At 39.6% G+C, this 16,516-nt stretch overlaps 2 protein-coding genes across 2 annotated transcripts in view; one reads left to right on the top strand and one right to left on the bottom strand.

Annotated features, from left to right (window-relative positions):
* Positions 1–9,514, bottom strand: part of prkcaa (protein kinase C, alpha, a) — a 142,459-nt gene extending 132,945 nt beyond the window's left edge. The window contains exons 1-2 of the mRNA XM_032501145.1: positions 9,141–9,514; positions 6,455–6,486 (exon numbers count right to left, since the gene is read on the bottom strand). Coding sequence (XP_032357036.1) covers positions 6,455–6,486; positions 9,141–9,307 — 199 coding nt within the window. The 5' untranslated portion in view covers positions 9,308–9,514. The remainder of the gene's footprint in view (positions 1–6,454; positions 6,487–9,140) is intronic.
* Positions 9,515–13,015: 3,501 nt separating this feature from the next.
* LOC116706597 (beta-2-glycoprotein 1) lies at positions 13,016–16,501 on the top strand. The gene is made up of 8 exons (XM_032543528.1): positions 13,016–13,215; positions 13,509–13,688; positions 14,037–14,133; positions 14,280–14,356; positions 14,698–14,883; positions 15,141–15,320; positions 15,587–15,784; positions 16,236–16,501. Exons 1-8 carry the CDS (start codon positions 13,146–13,148, stop codon positions 16,343–16,345), a joined length of 1,098 nt encoding a protein of 365 aa, XP_032399419.1. The 5' UTR covers positions 13,016–13,145; the 3' UTR covers positions 16,346–16,501.
* Positions 16,502–16,516: the final 15 nt, after the last annotated feature.

Below are 16,516 nucleotides of genomic sequence, written 5' to 3'. Positions count from 1 at the left end.
AACAGGGGCCTTACTGGGATGACACAGTGGCGGATGTGTACAAGGATATTCTGAGTACTGTCCAAACACGAAACAGCACACTGTAAACAAAGACACCGTGCATTGATGGGATTTGGTGGATGAAAATATTTTTTAGTCATTAGTATTTGTCTGACACTGTCAAGGTGTAGTCTAACACATCACACAAGACAACTAACTGCCAAAGGAACAAAGAGGCAGGGCTGGTTTACTGTATGTATGAGTAATTGGCTGGTAAGAGCTACAGTATCATAATGTACAGTATGCAAGGATCATATTGAAGTACAGTTTTGTTTCTGTAGCCAGTTTTTTCATTCTCATCATAAAAAACATGGTCATTACAGATTAGTCCAAATGCATTTAGCTGGCAGGGTCAAACAGAGGTCAAAAATCTATCACCCTTGATCTGGACATGCCCTCACCTCTAAGATTGGACATCAAGTAGGCCTCTCTCTTGGGAGGCAACAGCAAAACTCATTATCTTCTCCTCTTATGTATCAGGAAACATTGGAAAAAGCTTAGAGAGAAATTCAGTTGTCTTTAGTCTGCCAATAATGTCTAATCCACAGAGGAAGTCAGGGGATCTCCTCAAGAGACCATTAAGCAAAAACCCCATTGAATGCAACAACACTACAGAAATGATCTGTTAAGAGCAGCGTATGGAGCAGAAAATTGGACTTTGACAGTCACTACAGTACAACACTGGAATACCCTTTCTTCTGGGTATTGCAGAAGCATAAGTTTTTGTAAAAATAAGCTAATGATTGTGTCATAACCACGAAACTTACTGTTGCATAGTAGAGGAATTACCGTATAGTACAGGAAACGTTTGCAGGTAATTTTGACTTACATTAGCTGTTTAGGTTTAATTACTAATGTTAACCAGCATTTTTGTTAGCAATAATTAGCCCTAGCCTATGTTATCTCCTAACATATACCTTCGCTCTCCGTCTCTGCAAGATTCAGAATGATTGAGATTTCACTTGGCACAGCTACCAGAAGACTTACAACTTGGTCACTTACCACAAAGGAAATCACTGAACCAATAGCACGACTATACCATCGAGCTCTCAAGATCCACAGTAACCTAACCTAACCAAAGTGGTCTCGACATTGTTTTGCACTTGAACGCTCTAAGGCTTTGACTTATGAAAACTTTATAAACAGCCACGCAATTGCATTTTATTTTCAGATTCAAAATACCACTTTACCAGCACTTGCTGCATTTTTTCCGACACACGTGAGACCAGGTCGCCTCACTAGGTCGATCTCACAGGTACTTTTTCCAGTTCCCCCATACAAAAACAACTTTGGTCAGAAATCTTTTTTTTAACACATATACCAAGATTTGGAATGAAATTCCGTACCACATCAGAACACTATCATCCATCACATATTTCAAAATGGCTTACAAACAGCTCCTTAACAGTTACACTTGCCCGCATTAATTAATTTGCTCATGTATTGTCCAAGCCTTGTTTACACTGTCCGTATCTGTCTAGCCCAGCTGATGTCTTGTATAAATGTCTTTGTCCTTATGTAACTGTATTGTTGTTTTAGTTGTCTAAATTTATCTTTCCATATCGATGTCTTGTATTAATGTCTGTCCTGACGTGCTGTACCATGTTTTATGTTTCTGCGGAACAGCAACCTGCTGAAAACCAGTTTTAAACTGAGTCAGGCCCGTTTTTACATTGTAATGTAACGTTACTTTTTCTAACTTTCCTGTATAATAAATTATGAATGAAGGAATGAACTCTCAGAGAGGTTCCTCAACTCACATCTACGTCATAAAGCTCAGTTGGAGGATGCGCAGTAACGCTCAGCCCTCACCGGAAAAGTGCTTCTAATATCCTTTACTGGTCTCCGTTGAAATCAACACCAACAGAAGACTGTGGCTCGCTATGAATATGTTAAGCTAAAATCAACATGAGGTCACAGAACAAGATTACACTGTCATCTTAACTTTGCAATTTGAAAACCAACAGGGTAACCCTAACCTGGACTCAAAGGTTTCAAAAGACACAAGATCTGAACAGTAAATATGATGAGTGACATGGTAACAAATTTCCCGGCCATATTACAATGTCAACTAAACTAATTTGAGATACTGCCAGAGCCTTGAAATAAGACTTCACAGGAAAAGTAGCCAGGTTAAGACAGACAGGTTGTTCAATGCAGATACCATTTAGATAGCTGGTGTTTCCACAACATTAACTCTGCTCAGAATTTACTTTGCTCTAACATTTCATTACAAATGTCTTGCTGAGGGTGGTTTGATCTTTTTTTCACCTGTGCCCACATAATTTCATGTTTAACACAATAACACAAGGGATTTTATTGTGCTGCACAATGCTCACACCTTCCAGTATATCCTTACATCATACAATACAGTAGTAGTAGTGCAAAGTGAAACTTTGTGGTCCAGTGTACTTGGATGCAAAGCCCCCGTCCCTTACTGCATTATCTCATATTTTGAAATTGTTGCCTGCCACCAGAACTTTGCTTTCCTTGACATAAAGAGGTTTTCACCATACATTTGTGCCTAAAAATATATCAAAATCCAGGAAATCAAGTCTTTGACACTAAAAACTCCCTTATTTTGTGAATGCGGTAGAGACGGGCTTGTGCCACGGACCGCTGTGGACTTGTGTTGGCTGCGCTAGCTGTTCCAAGAAAATGGCTGCAAGTGTCCACAACAATGAAATGAACATAGGGGCCGCCCGACCACTACAAGTCATCAGCTGTCCACGGAACGCTGAAAGTATGTCCGAGCCTCCTGGACGGGTGAACTGGGACTCCGTTGCCTGCTAGTCGGTTAACGGTTAATGATAGGTTAACGAGGGTTGGCTATCGGTCAGAAGAAAAACTCTAAATTAGCATCCCTATTTTATATCTAATCCCAAATTGCTCTCAAAAATAACCACACAAGCATAAACACATTAAATAAGCTTAAATATATGACACACAATTTAGATTAAGAAAAGCCAGATCAAACCTTACAATTTCAAGCTCACAACACTTTAAACTACATACAGTATGTGATGTGATACTGTGTACTGGGAGTGTAAGTTACACGTTTTATCACGAAACAAAAACACAGTCAATTCAGAGGCCTGCAACCTATACGAGCCGATACATAGGCCCATTTAACACAGTTACATTTATAAAAAATACAAAAAGCACCTAAAATGTGATTTGACGATTTCATTACTTTTTAAATTAAAAACAAAACTATTCTTTTTGATAAAAACAATATAAAGTGTGAATTTCAAAATAAAGGCGCATCTGAAAGATGGCGATGTTTATCGATATTTTCAATTTGTATCGATAGCATTGGATCGTTAAGGATTGAATCAATATATTGATCCATATCGATATATGGTTACACCCCTACTGTGCAGCCAAACCTATTCTTAGAATAGGCTGAAAATTAAATGTCACTCTTGTTACAAAAATGCCACTCTCCAGTTTATTACTCATTTCAAGAAGTGACTGAGAGGCTCGCTGTCTCTGCTGGAGGACTCAACCCTCATTTTCTAGAAGCTTAAGTTTAATAATTAATGGCTAAACAGATATAAAGTGGGGACCTTTATCTCTTTGAATAGCTGCAGTGTAACCAATGACTTTCATCTTGATAAGGCACGCATTATTTATTTAAGAGGTCCAGGCATGGATTTATGGTGAAAGAAGAAGGAGTGGTCAGTTATTGAGAGGTCAACCTCCTGCGGTCTTAAGAACATTTTCCAGAGCACCATTTTGTGCATAAGAACTTTCTTACACCGCACTGCTGCCTCTCTGATGTCTTTCTACTCATTCAGTCAATGATCTCCTGTATGAAATGCTGTGACAGTTACAATAAGGCAGGATGAATAGAACAATTTGCTGTAAAAGCAGAGGAGTGGGTTGGCTGACTATAATGTCAGGCTATGCAAAAGCTGGTTAGTCTGTCAACACTCGGACACCTTGGACTAACTCAGTACTTAGCCTGGTTTTACCCCAGTAGGAGCAAATACTAAAGAGCAGTCTGCATCTCACCTCTATGAGAGGAAATCACATTGGAGAGGGCTAACATGCATGTTCATTTACATGTGAGCATTTACATGCAGCATTTACATGCAGCATTTACATGTGAGACACAGGCCCTTACAGACGCATCAGACACACTAGCATCTAAATGTATTAGTATGATGAGTAATGATTTAGTTAATATTTCTGCATGTCTCACTCTCTCTGACACTCTCAAGGGAAGAGCTTCTGAATCATTGAGATCAAACGTCTTGCATGGCAAAGTGTTTATCTTTAAGTCTCCAACAGAGAGAGACTAAATCTGTCTGACTGAACAACTCAGGAAGAGGAAATCCATCAAGAGCGTTTCCAATCAAGTCATTCACTGGATGTTTTCATTTTTAGTGTTGGGAAAAATGTACAGTACTAGTGATAGTTACAGTGTTTCCTCTATGTTGAAATTTCTGCCCCTACAGTATCAGAATTTGGGCTGTACAAAAGGCCATCTATCAGCAGTGATTGTTAGGGTGCATGTCGGAGAATAGCACGGGCACGCGCTTCACACCGCGAGCAGGCACGCGTGCCACTCGGCGGAAAAAGAAGAAAGAGACTGCCGCTGTCTGGAAGATAACTAGCCAGTTGAGATTGCGTGTGTGCGTCTTTTTTTATTTTTTAAAGATTATTGTTGTCTTGTTGTTCAGACAGACCTGCCCTCCAAAAATCCTAAAAAGTAAACACTGATGTATTTTCATTTTCTATAATTGTGTATTTTCTGTTATCTTTTACTGAATGCGCTTGTGGATACAGGTCCCTCTTGAAAGATAGTTACCTATTTTGGTAATTTAATAAAAGAAAAAAGAAAACTAGAAAACGGCCTTCAGGTATCAGCGATAGCATATATAAAAGACTTTTGAAACCACATAAAAGGATCTCTATCTAAGTGAAACATCAGTTTAACATCATGCACTGCACTGCTACCTGGGCACTCGCCATCAGAATCAGACTTTGGCAAGCCCAAACATTTCCACATTAGAAGAGGAATTTGGAGAGTTGATGCATGCTAAAGCTCAAAATAGCAGGTTCTAAAACCACCTTCAGTGATGCTAGTGATCTGGAGGCTGACGTGGGGAACTAGCTGTGTCCTTATGTGTGTGTTATGTACCTCTTCTCTAATCTTTTCTATCCTCCTCTCTTACCCCTAATTTCCACAGGATGCGGAACGGCTGCGGATCTGCTCCGGCGATCCGGAGCCCTCCGGAGCAGATACGCAGAGCTTCCATTTTTGCAGGATGCCGGAGAGCTCCGCAGCAATTCAGCACACGGCAATAAAACATCAGGGTTATTTTCAAAATAAAATAGACCGTGCTCGCGGCAGATCATATACTATACTATACTACACCTTGAAAACACAGCACAGAGTTGTTTCCTCTCTACTCCTCTGGATGGAAACAAACTGTTGTTGGTTTTGTGGTTTTATGTTACATGAATCTGCGAGATCTCGTGGGTCCTTGAGACTTCAGCTGTCAGTCATGGCCGCAGCCGTTCTGCAAAAAAACTGGACCTGGTGGGTATTGACGGACGGCGGAGCACGGAGTTGTCACGCAGCAGAGCCGATCCGCAGCCGTTACGCATCCTGTGGAAGTTGGGGGTTACACTTTCTGTTTCCCCCCTTTTTCTCAAAAATAGTCTCACCTGTCATTCTTTTGTTTTCATCTCACAGTTACTATCAAACACACTTTTATTAGTCTCTTTTTTCGCCAAACTGTTCTCTATTAACAGGCCTAAGCAAACGCTTCAATTATTAGTAATCACTTTACTGAAAAAAACATTACATTCCTAATCGTCACTGTGATAATTAACATTTTTTAAACAAATTCAGCAGCATGCAAAAAGCTCAAAAGAACTAGACCGCAGCAACAAACTGTAAACCCCCGTCAAATTCTATGCTGTTTAATATACTAGACACATTATGAATAACACAACACTGACTGTGGGTAAACAAATGGCATGCTTGCAAAACAGCAAACAAATCATGAGCGGGATGTAAATAATGTTGGTGCATTAAAAACACTCTTTCCCGTCATATTCATCATAACACTGCAGTTAGCAGAAATAACCAAAGACATACCCACAGATTAATCCGTTATTCACACAGGCGATCAAACATCATTATCTCGTGGTAGCTGCACAAATTAAATGTCTCAAACAGCATCAAACTAAAGAGAGACATGGATCAGTCCTAAATGTGAGGGTTCATGTGGCAGACATCACATCGGTCAAGTGTAGCAGAAAAAGGTCAGTATGTGCAGACATATCAAATGAAGAACTGTCTTTAGTGATAAAAGCCCAACATACTGTACATGTCTCTCGCACACGCGCGCACACACAGAATCTAAATGAGTCAGATGTCAGTCAATTTAGTTTTTACCTTGGCACTGGAATCCTTGTTTTCCGAACCCCCTGTGAAAACAAAGAAGGCTCAATAAAACTGTTGCCGACTCACATTCTCACTCACACACATATACACAGTAAATGCATTAATTCATAAATTTATATGTTGACTCATACCATGGACAGGAACGCAGTATACTCATTTTGTGATCAATATATATATATATATATATATATAAACCATACATAAACAAAACACAGACACACACAAACCATACATAAACAGAAAAAGGCAGAAACAAAGAACACAGTATATTCTCAACTACATTTGATGACCAAAAGTATATGGACACTCCTGTGTTTTGAATGATTTAGGGCAAGACCCCTTAGTTTTAATAAGGTTACATGTCAATGCTAAAGTATACAATATATTTCATACAACAGTGTGCTTTAGGGAAGGCCTTTGCTGAAAAAAAATGCCCCGCTGAAAAACAACGGGTCCATAAAGAGATACTTTTGAGTTTACCTTGAAAGATCTTGACTGACCTGTGCTGAGCCCTGACATCAACCCCATCCAACACCTTTGGGATGAATAAATAGAAACGCCGCCAGTAAGGCATAACTTATTGGCCAATATCATTGTCGGCTTGACTAAGTATCTTGTGGCTGCATTGGGAACACTTCCCTGTGATTCCAAAATCATACAAAAGCCTATCCAGAGGACTAAAAGGCTGTAATAGCTGAATATTAACACCCATCGTTTGAGGGAGTGAGGTGTTCAGCAGTAACATATCTCATGTCCACATACTTTTGGCCACATAGTGAATGTTCTACTGCTGTCAAATGATTGGTGTGATTTTAATCACATTGTCAGGACAGAAATTTTTTTTCCAGTGTGATCCAAAAATACCCACCAACTGAAACTGAAACCAAAATTGTAAGACAAATACTGAAAACTACACAAAATATAACCTCATGACAAATCCCAAACTTTAAAGTGTAACTCTCGCCAAAATGCAACATAGGATCTTTTTGTGAATGTACCCGAGTCAAACTATTGTTAAAAAGCACCTGATGATACTAGAGACATTGAGAACATTGTTTGTGTACACAAACTCTTTTTCACTGGTGAGATGGCAGCGACCGGAAATACCAACAGCTAAAGTGAGTCATTGTTTGTGTACACAAACAGTGCTCTTAATGCTCGAGTTTGTGTGTTCATGTCCCTGTTGATATTCAAGCAAAGTTTCAGTGTTTTCAGTGTTTGTAGTGTTTTTTTAAATAGTAATTTTGATGCAATCATAGAAGTGCCCCTAGCACTCTTATTCAAAAGGCCATTTGACCCAAAACGAAAATAATTTAAATCTTAAAAGTGGCGCTTCCGTCCTAATAATACTTTTAAACTCAAGTTTGACTCGGCTACATTCACAAAAAGACCCTAGGTTTCATTTTGGCGAGAGTTACACTTTAAGTTTCATGTTGAGCATGTGTTTTGCTTTAAGGAGTGATGTTTGGTAGGGCACAAGTCATGTTGTAAAACAGTCAAGGTATTAAGCCACCAGCAATAAAAGGGCCTGAGATCACACTCCCACCTGTAGGGCACAGGGCAGTAAAACGTGGGTGCAACACTACCAAGCTGTCTGCAAGTTTACTCCTCTCACACGTAAGACAGCCCTAAGTGGATATCTAAATAGAAAAGCAGCACAGCAACCTTATGTTTCGCATACTTTCCAACTGCAGCGTGTTACTAATGGAAAGAACTGCTGCATAAAGGCAACTTTGTACCTCTGCAAGTCACTGCACAGTTCAAGTGTGTTTCAACCAAATGCCACGTGAATATTTCTCTGTAGTGTAGAGTGATTTTCCATATGGGCTCTCATTGCCAGTAAAGTGCAGAGTTTCTCCTTAAAATCTAGCCAGCTATGCGAGGGTTTTTAGCAATAAATGCTTGAGTTCTTCCCCTACAGTAAAAACCAGTAGATGGAAATTGCTAGACCACGTGCCAGGAAGGGGAACCCTTTGCTCATCCAAAGACTTTAACCAGGTTTAATCTCAGCAACGTCACAGTAGTAATGTATTAATTAGGGAAGACAAAAATTGAAGTGAACTTTAACAACTGGATTTTAGTTGACCGGCAAGACTAACATAATGGCACTTGTTCAGAAATGTGTTAATTTCAACATTGAAGTTGCTCTGTGATTTAATGGGGCCGCATATATATATGTCCCACTAAATTGAACACATTGTGCCCTGATTGTTTGTATCACTATTGTATGGTAAATAAAAAAAAGTCCCACTAAATTAAAAATGGCTGCTTTAAAATTCCCGGTTTCTCACTGGAAATTGGCCCAATTAGAGAATTTGTACAAAACGCCACAACACTAAACATAAGTTTAACTCACTCTCCTACGAACAGTTATTTCAGTGCTGCACTATAGACATAAACAGCAGTGGAACTCCTCCCATTTGGGGTTGTTTGGACAAAATCTCGAGAAATTAGAATCCCTGGAGTAAAATCGACAAGGGACAATACTGCCGACTTTTGGACACCCCTTTTCTGTCACTTTATTAGTAAAAAAAGACTTGGAGAAATGTCGACTGAAGGAGTAAGACGGGAAAGTTAGTTGAAGTTGTGTTACATCATCGAGCAGAGTGTACTCGACTGAAGTTACCAATATGCAACAGGCAGCAGTCAGGGTGGAGGTGGGAGACGGAAGGCTTACCAGATGAAGTCGGTGCAGTGGCTGCAGAAAGTCGGTTGCTTGAAGAACCTGGCTATGAATTTGTGGTTCTTGACCTCGTGGACGTTTTTTTGCCTCAAAGCACCTTTGCGAGCAAACCTATTCGCCACGTCCGTGGTGGACGACTCGTTTGAACTCACATCAGCCATGACCACCCTACAAACAAATCAATGCTACAGCTTTGTCTCGCTGTCTTGAAGTGTTTCTCGGTCCGTTTAGAGGAGCAGCCCTCAATGTGGAGCCAGCAGACTGCGGAGCGGCGGTCTTCTCCGGGGACACTGTACTTACAGTCTGAGGGCTTTCCCTGTTTGTCGGTATCACTGGGCTGCTCCACTGACAGCTCTGCGAGATGCTAAGTTAGCCATACTGGGAAATGCTACATCCGGTCATTACCTTCACAATAAAGGTTATTTTGTTTTCAATTCAGTTATTGAGAAAGAGGCTCTTCTTACAAAACACCATGCTATCTGCCCAGTATGACTACATTATGCTGTAAAGTGCTATACATCCTATTAGTTATGATTATATAAGTTGATAAGTAAGACAGTAGTCTTCTCTCGCATTGCTAGAACTACGTTAACAGCGCTGTGGAGGAAAGCCCTGATGTCAGAAATTGCAATCCACACCCTCCACAGTACAACGTGTCATAGGCTTACTAGACTACACTCAAAGGTAGACATACAGGCTGCTGTGTAAATTTGTTTTAGCTTAAGGTGCTCAAGGAGAGACACAGATAACAAATATCCTACATTTTGCTGTTTGCCAGTCTTTTTATCATTATTTACAATTTACAATCGGCAATATCAATAAATGAAATAATTTATAAAAACAGAAATTAATAATTATGAAAAGGCGGTCAGTCAGGGATTCAGGTATACAGATAGTCATACAGACAGAAAGGCCTTATGAGTGTTACATTTGACAACATTTCTTGAACAGCATTTTTTTCTTATATATGCAGCAAATACAGGAATAGTTTTCAAGAAACGTCATTTATGTATAAAATAGTTTGCCAAGATAATTAAACTGTTGTTCCCAAATTCTGCTTTCTTGTCCTCCAGTTGGAAACCAAATTGAATACGCTTATATGTTAAAATCGGTATACTGAGATCAATAAGTCATCCAGTATTGAATGCCAGTGGATAGATCTGGCAATGCGAGACTAGCCAGTGGAAGTCATAAACAAGACAGTCAGATTATTATGTAGCCTAAACCAGAGGTTCTCAATCTTTTTTTGAGACAAAGGACTTCTTACAAGATAATGAGATAGATAAGAATATACCGGGGACCCCCTCTTGTCCCTGAGAATATATTGCGGCAGCGCTTCTTGAACATTCGGTATGTAGTCCAATCTTAGTTATATGAATGACAGCACAACAGAAATGTATTAGAAAAATAATAAACATGAACAGCATATTTGCAGGTTCAATGTAGGCCTATGTTTTAGATTAGAATGTAATACATGAACTATTATAGATTTAAAAAATATAATGGTTTTTTCGAATTATGAAGCCTTTTGTTATCCTACAGCTAGAATAAATCCAAAATAAATACAGTTTTTCATACCATGATTATTCAAATGAACAAATCTGGAAACTTCCCCATTTTGAGAATCACTTTAGGCTGTGTTTGAGGATCCACCCTAGTAGTAGGCTGTCAATTAGCCTCAATCAGACACAATATTCGCCTTTCAGTAGGCTTTTATGTAAGGCAATTCAACGGCACCACAAGCCACAGCTCATAACTTTTAAACAACACTTCTCTGTTTCAACAAATGGGTAGGCTTTATTGTGAGGCTGTTGGACTGTATTAGCATTGGTCACTTAATAAGCTGGCAACTGAGTGTATGCAATTCTCAAACTGCCTTAAAAAACGGCCCTTTTAGCCTTTAATCTCAGTTTCAGTCCCAACTGGCTTCGTGATGCCCTGTTTGACGACAAGGGCATCACGAAAGCGACAGCCCCCAATTTTTTAAACCATCAAAAAGAAACCATAAACCTTTCTGCATATGAAGTAGGCTAATCTTTAACACGGAGCAATGTAGATTGCCTCAACAATTTGAGCTCCTCGGAGGATTTTAATTGGCAACCTTCAAGCCATAAACAGGGATCTCTGAATTGCTGAAGAGTGTGGTGGATTTTAAATCAATGTGTTATCTTTGCCCAAATTGTGTCATTTTTATTTTATGCATTGCATAATATCATAGTTTAAAGCATGAGGAGCTACACTGTAATCCGTCAATCAAAACACCAGAGAGAATTTTAGACATCTTAGACAAACTTCCTGCTCGTTGAGTATCTTTGTGTTAATTTAACGGTGATCCGCACTGTTTCCTCCCTTTCAATCCGGCTGGGCTCATGTCCATAGACAGTATATGTCACGCAACAGGAGGAGCATTGTCCCGTTTCAAGAATTTTGGATGAGGAGCGCCATCGTGTGGAATCATAGCACAGTACACACTTTAGCTGCTCTGCATGGTTAACAGTTCTCAGTTCGCCACGTGCTGTGTTAAGAGTTGCTTTACTCTTTTTGTGCATCTGTGTCTCAGAATAGTCAGCCTGTATTATTATTATGAAGCAGCAACAAAAGAGAAACCCTCTTTAAAATTAACTTTATAGTGAGAACATAGGATATAGATAAGATCAACGTTGGAAATTGCACACTGTCCAAGAAACGCTTACTCCTGAGCCTTTGGTTATGCCTCCAAGCCGTATCTGAATCAGGCCTGGAATCCAAAATGTGTCATTTTATATGGCCACTGGCACTACAGTGTATCAATCTTTTTCAACTCATAATTTATTAAAGCTGCAGTGAGTAAAATGCAAAAAAAACGCCAGAATTTGAAGTAGAGTGACCTCTTCAGCAGCTCCACCTCTCCCCTCTCCGTCGCACGAGTTATGCATGAACAGAACAACCAATAGGAACGCTCTCTCTCTCTCTCTCTCTCTCTCTCTCTCTCTCTCTCTCTCTCTCTCTCTCTCTGAAATGACCTGTGATTGACCAAAGTCTCCCATCATGCTAGGGTTATTTAAATCCTGAAAACAGAGCCAAGAGGTGGTGCAAAAGTCTAGTTTTGACCACTTGAATTACAATTTGCCAAAAGATTATTTTGGAATTTGTGCCCTAGCCAAATATTAAGAGTGCCTACCATATCTTTAAAAACAAGCAGATTGATTTCCTGCTTGACTAACAGCTTAGTATTATTTTCCATTTAAACTCTCAGTCTTTGTCTCTCATAATGTGCTTAATTAATTGTTCTGATTGTGCCTAAAGATATTTTGCTGCATTTATGAATGTCTTCAACTGGATTGCTTTATGACACAAACTATGGCTGGTGTGTGCTTTAGCAGGGTTACATTTCTTCTCATTTGAAACATTTGCTAACAGGGAAGGTTCATCTGCCCTATTGACTTGCTTGCTATCTCTAAAACGTTTCTAAGTTTTCCAATTCCCTGGGGTTCACAGTGCAGCCTGAGAAAGAATAATACTAAAAGAGCTTTTAGCTGGCAGTCCCATGATGTATAGCTCATTCAAATAATGTAATCTGCCCATCTGAATCCAACCATTAAGGACACACAGTATTACTTTCTATCAACAAATCCTTTGACCTAGTTAGGTATTGCATAATTTCAGTGATTATGATTCAGGTCACGGAGTTTCCATTTTTTAACATGCACTTCTTAAATTTTCCTAACCTAACCAAAAAGCAAATTTTGTTAACCCAAACTGGAGCACATACACAACATGACCCTTTATTAATTGTTTTTATTGCTATAATATTGTTTTTCTGCTTCATTAGAGCAAACAGCCATTGGACATTGTAAATATGTTGGAGTTAAGACCTTTGTGCTCGATCAATAGGAGCTTACACTGGCATCTGATTGGAGCAGGCTATTATCAGGGGGGCTTGTTTACCCAGGAGCCTTTTTGTTGACTCCATCTCCACCCAGAGTCTGGGGACACTGAGGAGACTTCACTCCTAAGAAGATGGCTTCAACGTTGGCTTTGCTGGTCCTTTGCCAAGTAGCTTTGTACACAACTGTAACATCCATTAAAGGTAAAATGGAGCAGGATAATTGCTTCATTTGTATTTGAGCATGAAATGACTATTCAGCTTTTTGGTAATGTACTGCAAGTACTCCTGCCACAGTCCTTTATCTATGCATTTTCTTTCTTATCCAACGCACCTTTTGCACATGATTGATGGTGTTGCATCAAAAGTAAAGTGTGCACAACTTTCAAAACATTCTAATCTACACAAAGGAATGGCTGGAGTTGCTGAGTAAGGAACATTATTCCCTTGAATTCTTTCTGTTTATTTGTCAAATTATATTTCTTGTTTTTCACCAGTATGTGGCCGACCTCTTGTCACTGACGGGATTGACAAGTCAACCCTAAAACGTGTGTATGAGTTCGGAGAAGAGGTGACCCTAACATGTGGACAGGGGTACTTGCCTTCCACAGTGACCCATCGAAGGATTATCTGCACCGACACAGGAGAATGGACACAGTCAGACCTGGCGTGCTCCCGTGAGTTTACTGGGGTGGGACTTTCACTCTACTACATAGAGTGATACAGAAGGGCAACACTAGAACTGCCATAATTCTTAAATTGTTACAAGCACCCCAATGTAGAAAGTATGAGCAAGGTGGGAGTAAAAACTGGCTTATGTATTGTGCTCCTTCTGACCTTTCTTGAAAAATCATATTAGTTTTCATACACTAATACAGTCTGACCCATAAAATATACCAATGACAAAAATAACACATTTTGGTGCTCCTAGAATATGTATGTATACTGTAATATTATGAATTGTGAATAATGTGATTATAACCTGCAAGAGATTTATATTCAAAACTGTACAATCTTTTCTACAGCTAAGATGTGCCCAATCCCTAGACCTCTGCAGCCATTAGCAATGGGAAGGACCGAGGCTCCATTCAAGAGTGTGCTTAACTTCACATGTGATGATGGGTAAGACTAAACGGTGGTACAAGAAAAAGTGTCTATAAGTCTAAAAGTCACTTTAAAGTCACTTTATAGTCGCTTCATAGTTCCAAAAAAATCATTACAAGGTGTGATTGCAATAATATATGTTAGAATGATGTGAACTTTGTCAGGTACGTCATGCAAGGAGCCAGTGAGAGCAGGTGTTTACACGATGGCACCTGGAGCGATCCACCACCTCTCTGCAAAGGTACAGGAGGAAAATATACATAGTTGAAATGGTAACAGACTGCACATTGTTCAATGGAGAAAAAACACAACTTCCAAAGATTAACATTTTTATATAACTAGGAAATACTTATTTGTTTTTGATGCTTAATTTCTGTTACCATGTATACGTTACACAATAGTATAATAATAAGTTATTATTTTAACAAGACATTTGTCTTGTTCATTTTTGACAGTATGCAGAATAAAATTGTAGAGTATATGTAAAGGTGGTTAACTCACTTTGTTCCTTGGAAGGCAGCATACATCTCATTATATGTTGATGTCGGTAAAACTCAAGTGAGATTGTTTTTCTTCTTATAGCTGTGAACTGTCCACTGCCCAAGCCACCTAGCGATGGAAGAATTGTCCATGATAAGCCAGTTACTGGGAGCACCACCATGTATGGGCAAGGCTGGACATATGAGTGTAACCCACCTAAGGCACCAAGTTATGAGAGAGGATCCTGCATGGCTGATGGAAGTGCAACTGAGCCGCCGGTGTGCCGAGGTACGCAAACAAGTGTCAGTGTGAAAGTGTCAGTGTTCTCCATATTCTTTAACCATGTCTTCCTCTTTCATCTATTTCTCGTCTTCATGATTAGTTGTGGGCCAAATCAAATCTATAGGATTTGCCACAATGAAACCAACCTGCCTGCCTGCATTTACATTTTTTCAATGTTTCCTTTAATGTCTTCTTTTAGACTGCATACCCTTTGCAATTTGTAACTACCACATAATACCTCTTTACATTTTTGATCATCCCAGAGGTGAGCTGCACCATCCCAACAGGAATACCGAATGGCTTCATCACCTTTGCTGTGAAGAGACAACATGGCTACAAGGAAAAGGTTAAGTACGCCTGCAATGAGCATTATATTCTGGATGGTGAGGCTGAGATACAGTGCCAAAACACGGGAAACTGGTCTTCCAAACCAGTTTGCAGAGGTGAGTCATTATATCTTGAAATCTAAAGTGCTAAATTCCTGTATTTATGATTCTGGATCAGCATTATCCAGATACGTTCATATTGTTTCTGTGCATTACAAGCTGAGGGAGTCTCCAGCCCCCCTGGTTAGTTAAAAGAAACTAGAGCTAAACTCTTCTTAAATTTCAGCACTGCTTTCATGCAAACCTAGGAGTGGCAATTCAAATGAGCTTCAACCCGATACTAACGTTATCTGTGATGTAGATCTCTCTGTTTCCCCATCCAGCTCCCTGCACAGTTAACATCAAAAGAGGCCGTATCTTCTACAATGCCAAGAAGCTTTGGATTTCAGACCTGAAACCCAACAGAGTCCTCCATGGAGAACATGTTGTCTTCTATTGTCTGAACAGAGCTGAAAAGTGTGGCTACCCTGTGGCCAGCACTTGTAATGATGGAACCCTCCCCATCCCAGAGTGCTTTGAGGGTAAGTTCTTGTCAGCTGGATAAATCTTATTCCGACCTCTCTAATTCCACCTGTTGAGATTTGGTTGCTCAACAGATAATTAAAAATACAACTGTATTCAATTGTATTCAAATTTGAAACCATGAGCACTTGTACAGATTCAAAACCTATACCTAAAAATGTTTGTAGAAAAATTGAACTATGTTTATAGGCAGGGAAAGTATTACTGTATATATGGTATAACAGCAGAGAACACAGCAAACATTAGATAATAAAGGGTTTAGGATATTTGACTCAAAACTGAGTTTTGGCACAACTTGTCCCTATCCCCATGTTTGCATAGTGGCAATGCAGTGCTCTTTCCCCCAAAACAATGTTATATAATGAGTTTCTCAGAGACTTACAAATGCCTTTGAAGAAGCCCCGTGCAGCCATGCATTTTTATATCTGCCTTTCTTTTTCTTGCTTTTAGAACCAGGCAACATGGAGTACAACTTAAGGCCCAAAACCCTTCCATCAGAAATCGCAATGTGTGCTGCTTCACCCCCTGCAAGCCCCACAAGCTCTGCAAGACCTGCATAACTGCACACAATGACCTAAAACATCATGTACACCTACATTTCGATGTGAATGAATCTGTAACAGTACGCTTAAAGACCGAGGCCACTTATTTTATTTGATCTGACAGTATCAGCTGAAAAGTAATAGCAGTAATTCTTGATAAAATAATGAAAATGATGTTGGTTTGGTACC

Source organism: Etheostoma spectabile, chromosome 2 (genome assembly GCF_008692095.1).
Source record: "Etheostoma spectabile isolate EspeVRDwgs_2016 chromosome 2, UIUC_Espe_1.0, whole genome shotgun sequence".
In the NCBI taxonomy this organism is placed as follows: domain Eukaryota; kingdom Metazoa; phylum Chordata; class Actinopteri; order Perciformes; family Percidae; genus Etheostoma; species Etheostoma spectabile.
This window is presented reverse-complemented; position numbering and strand designations above follow the sequence as displayed.

Excerpts from the sequence above, each read along its gene's own strand:
- LOC116706597 (XM_032543528.1), top strand. The coding sequence starts at position 13,146 with ATGGCTTCAACGTTGGCTTTGCTGGTCCTTTGCCAAGTAGCTTTGTAC. Across the intron at positions 14,884-15,140 it reads TGAGCCGCCGGTGTGCCGAG|AGGTGAGCTGCACCATCCCA; the intron begins GTACGCAAACAA and ends TGATCATCCCAG. Across the intron at positions 15,321-15,586 it reads TTCCAAACCAGTTTGCAGAG|CTCCCTGCACAGTTAACATC; the intron begins GTGAGTCATTAT and ends TTCCCCATCCAG.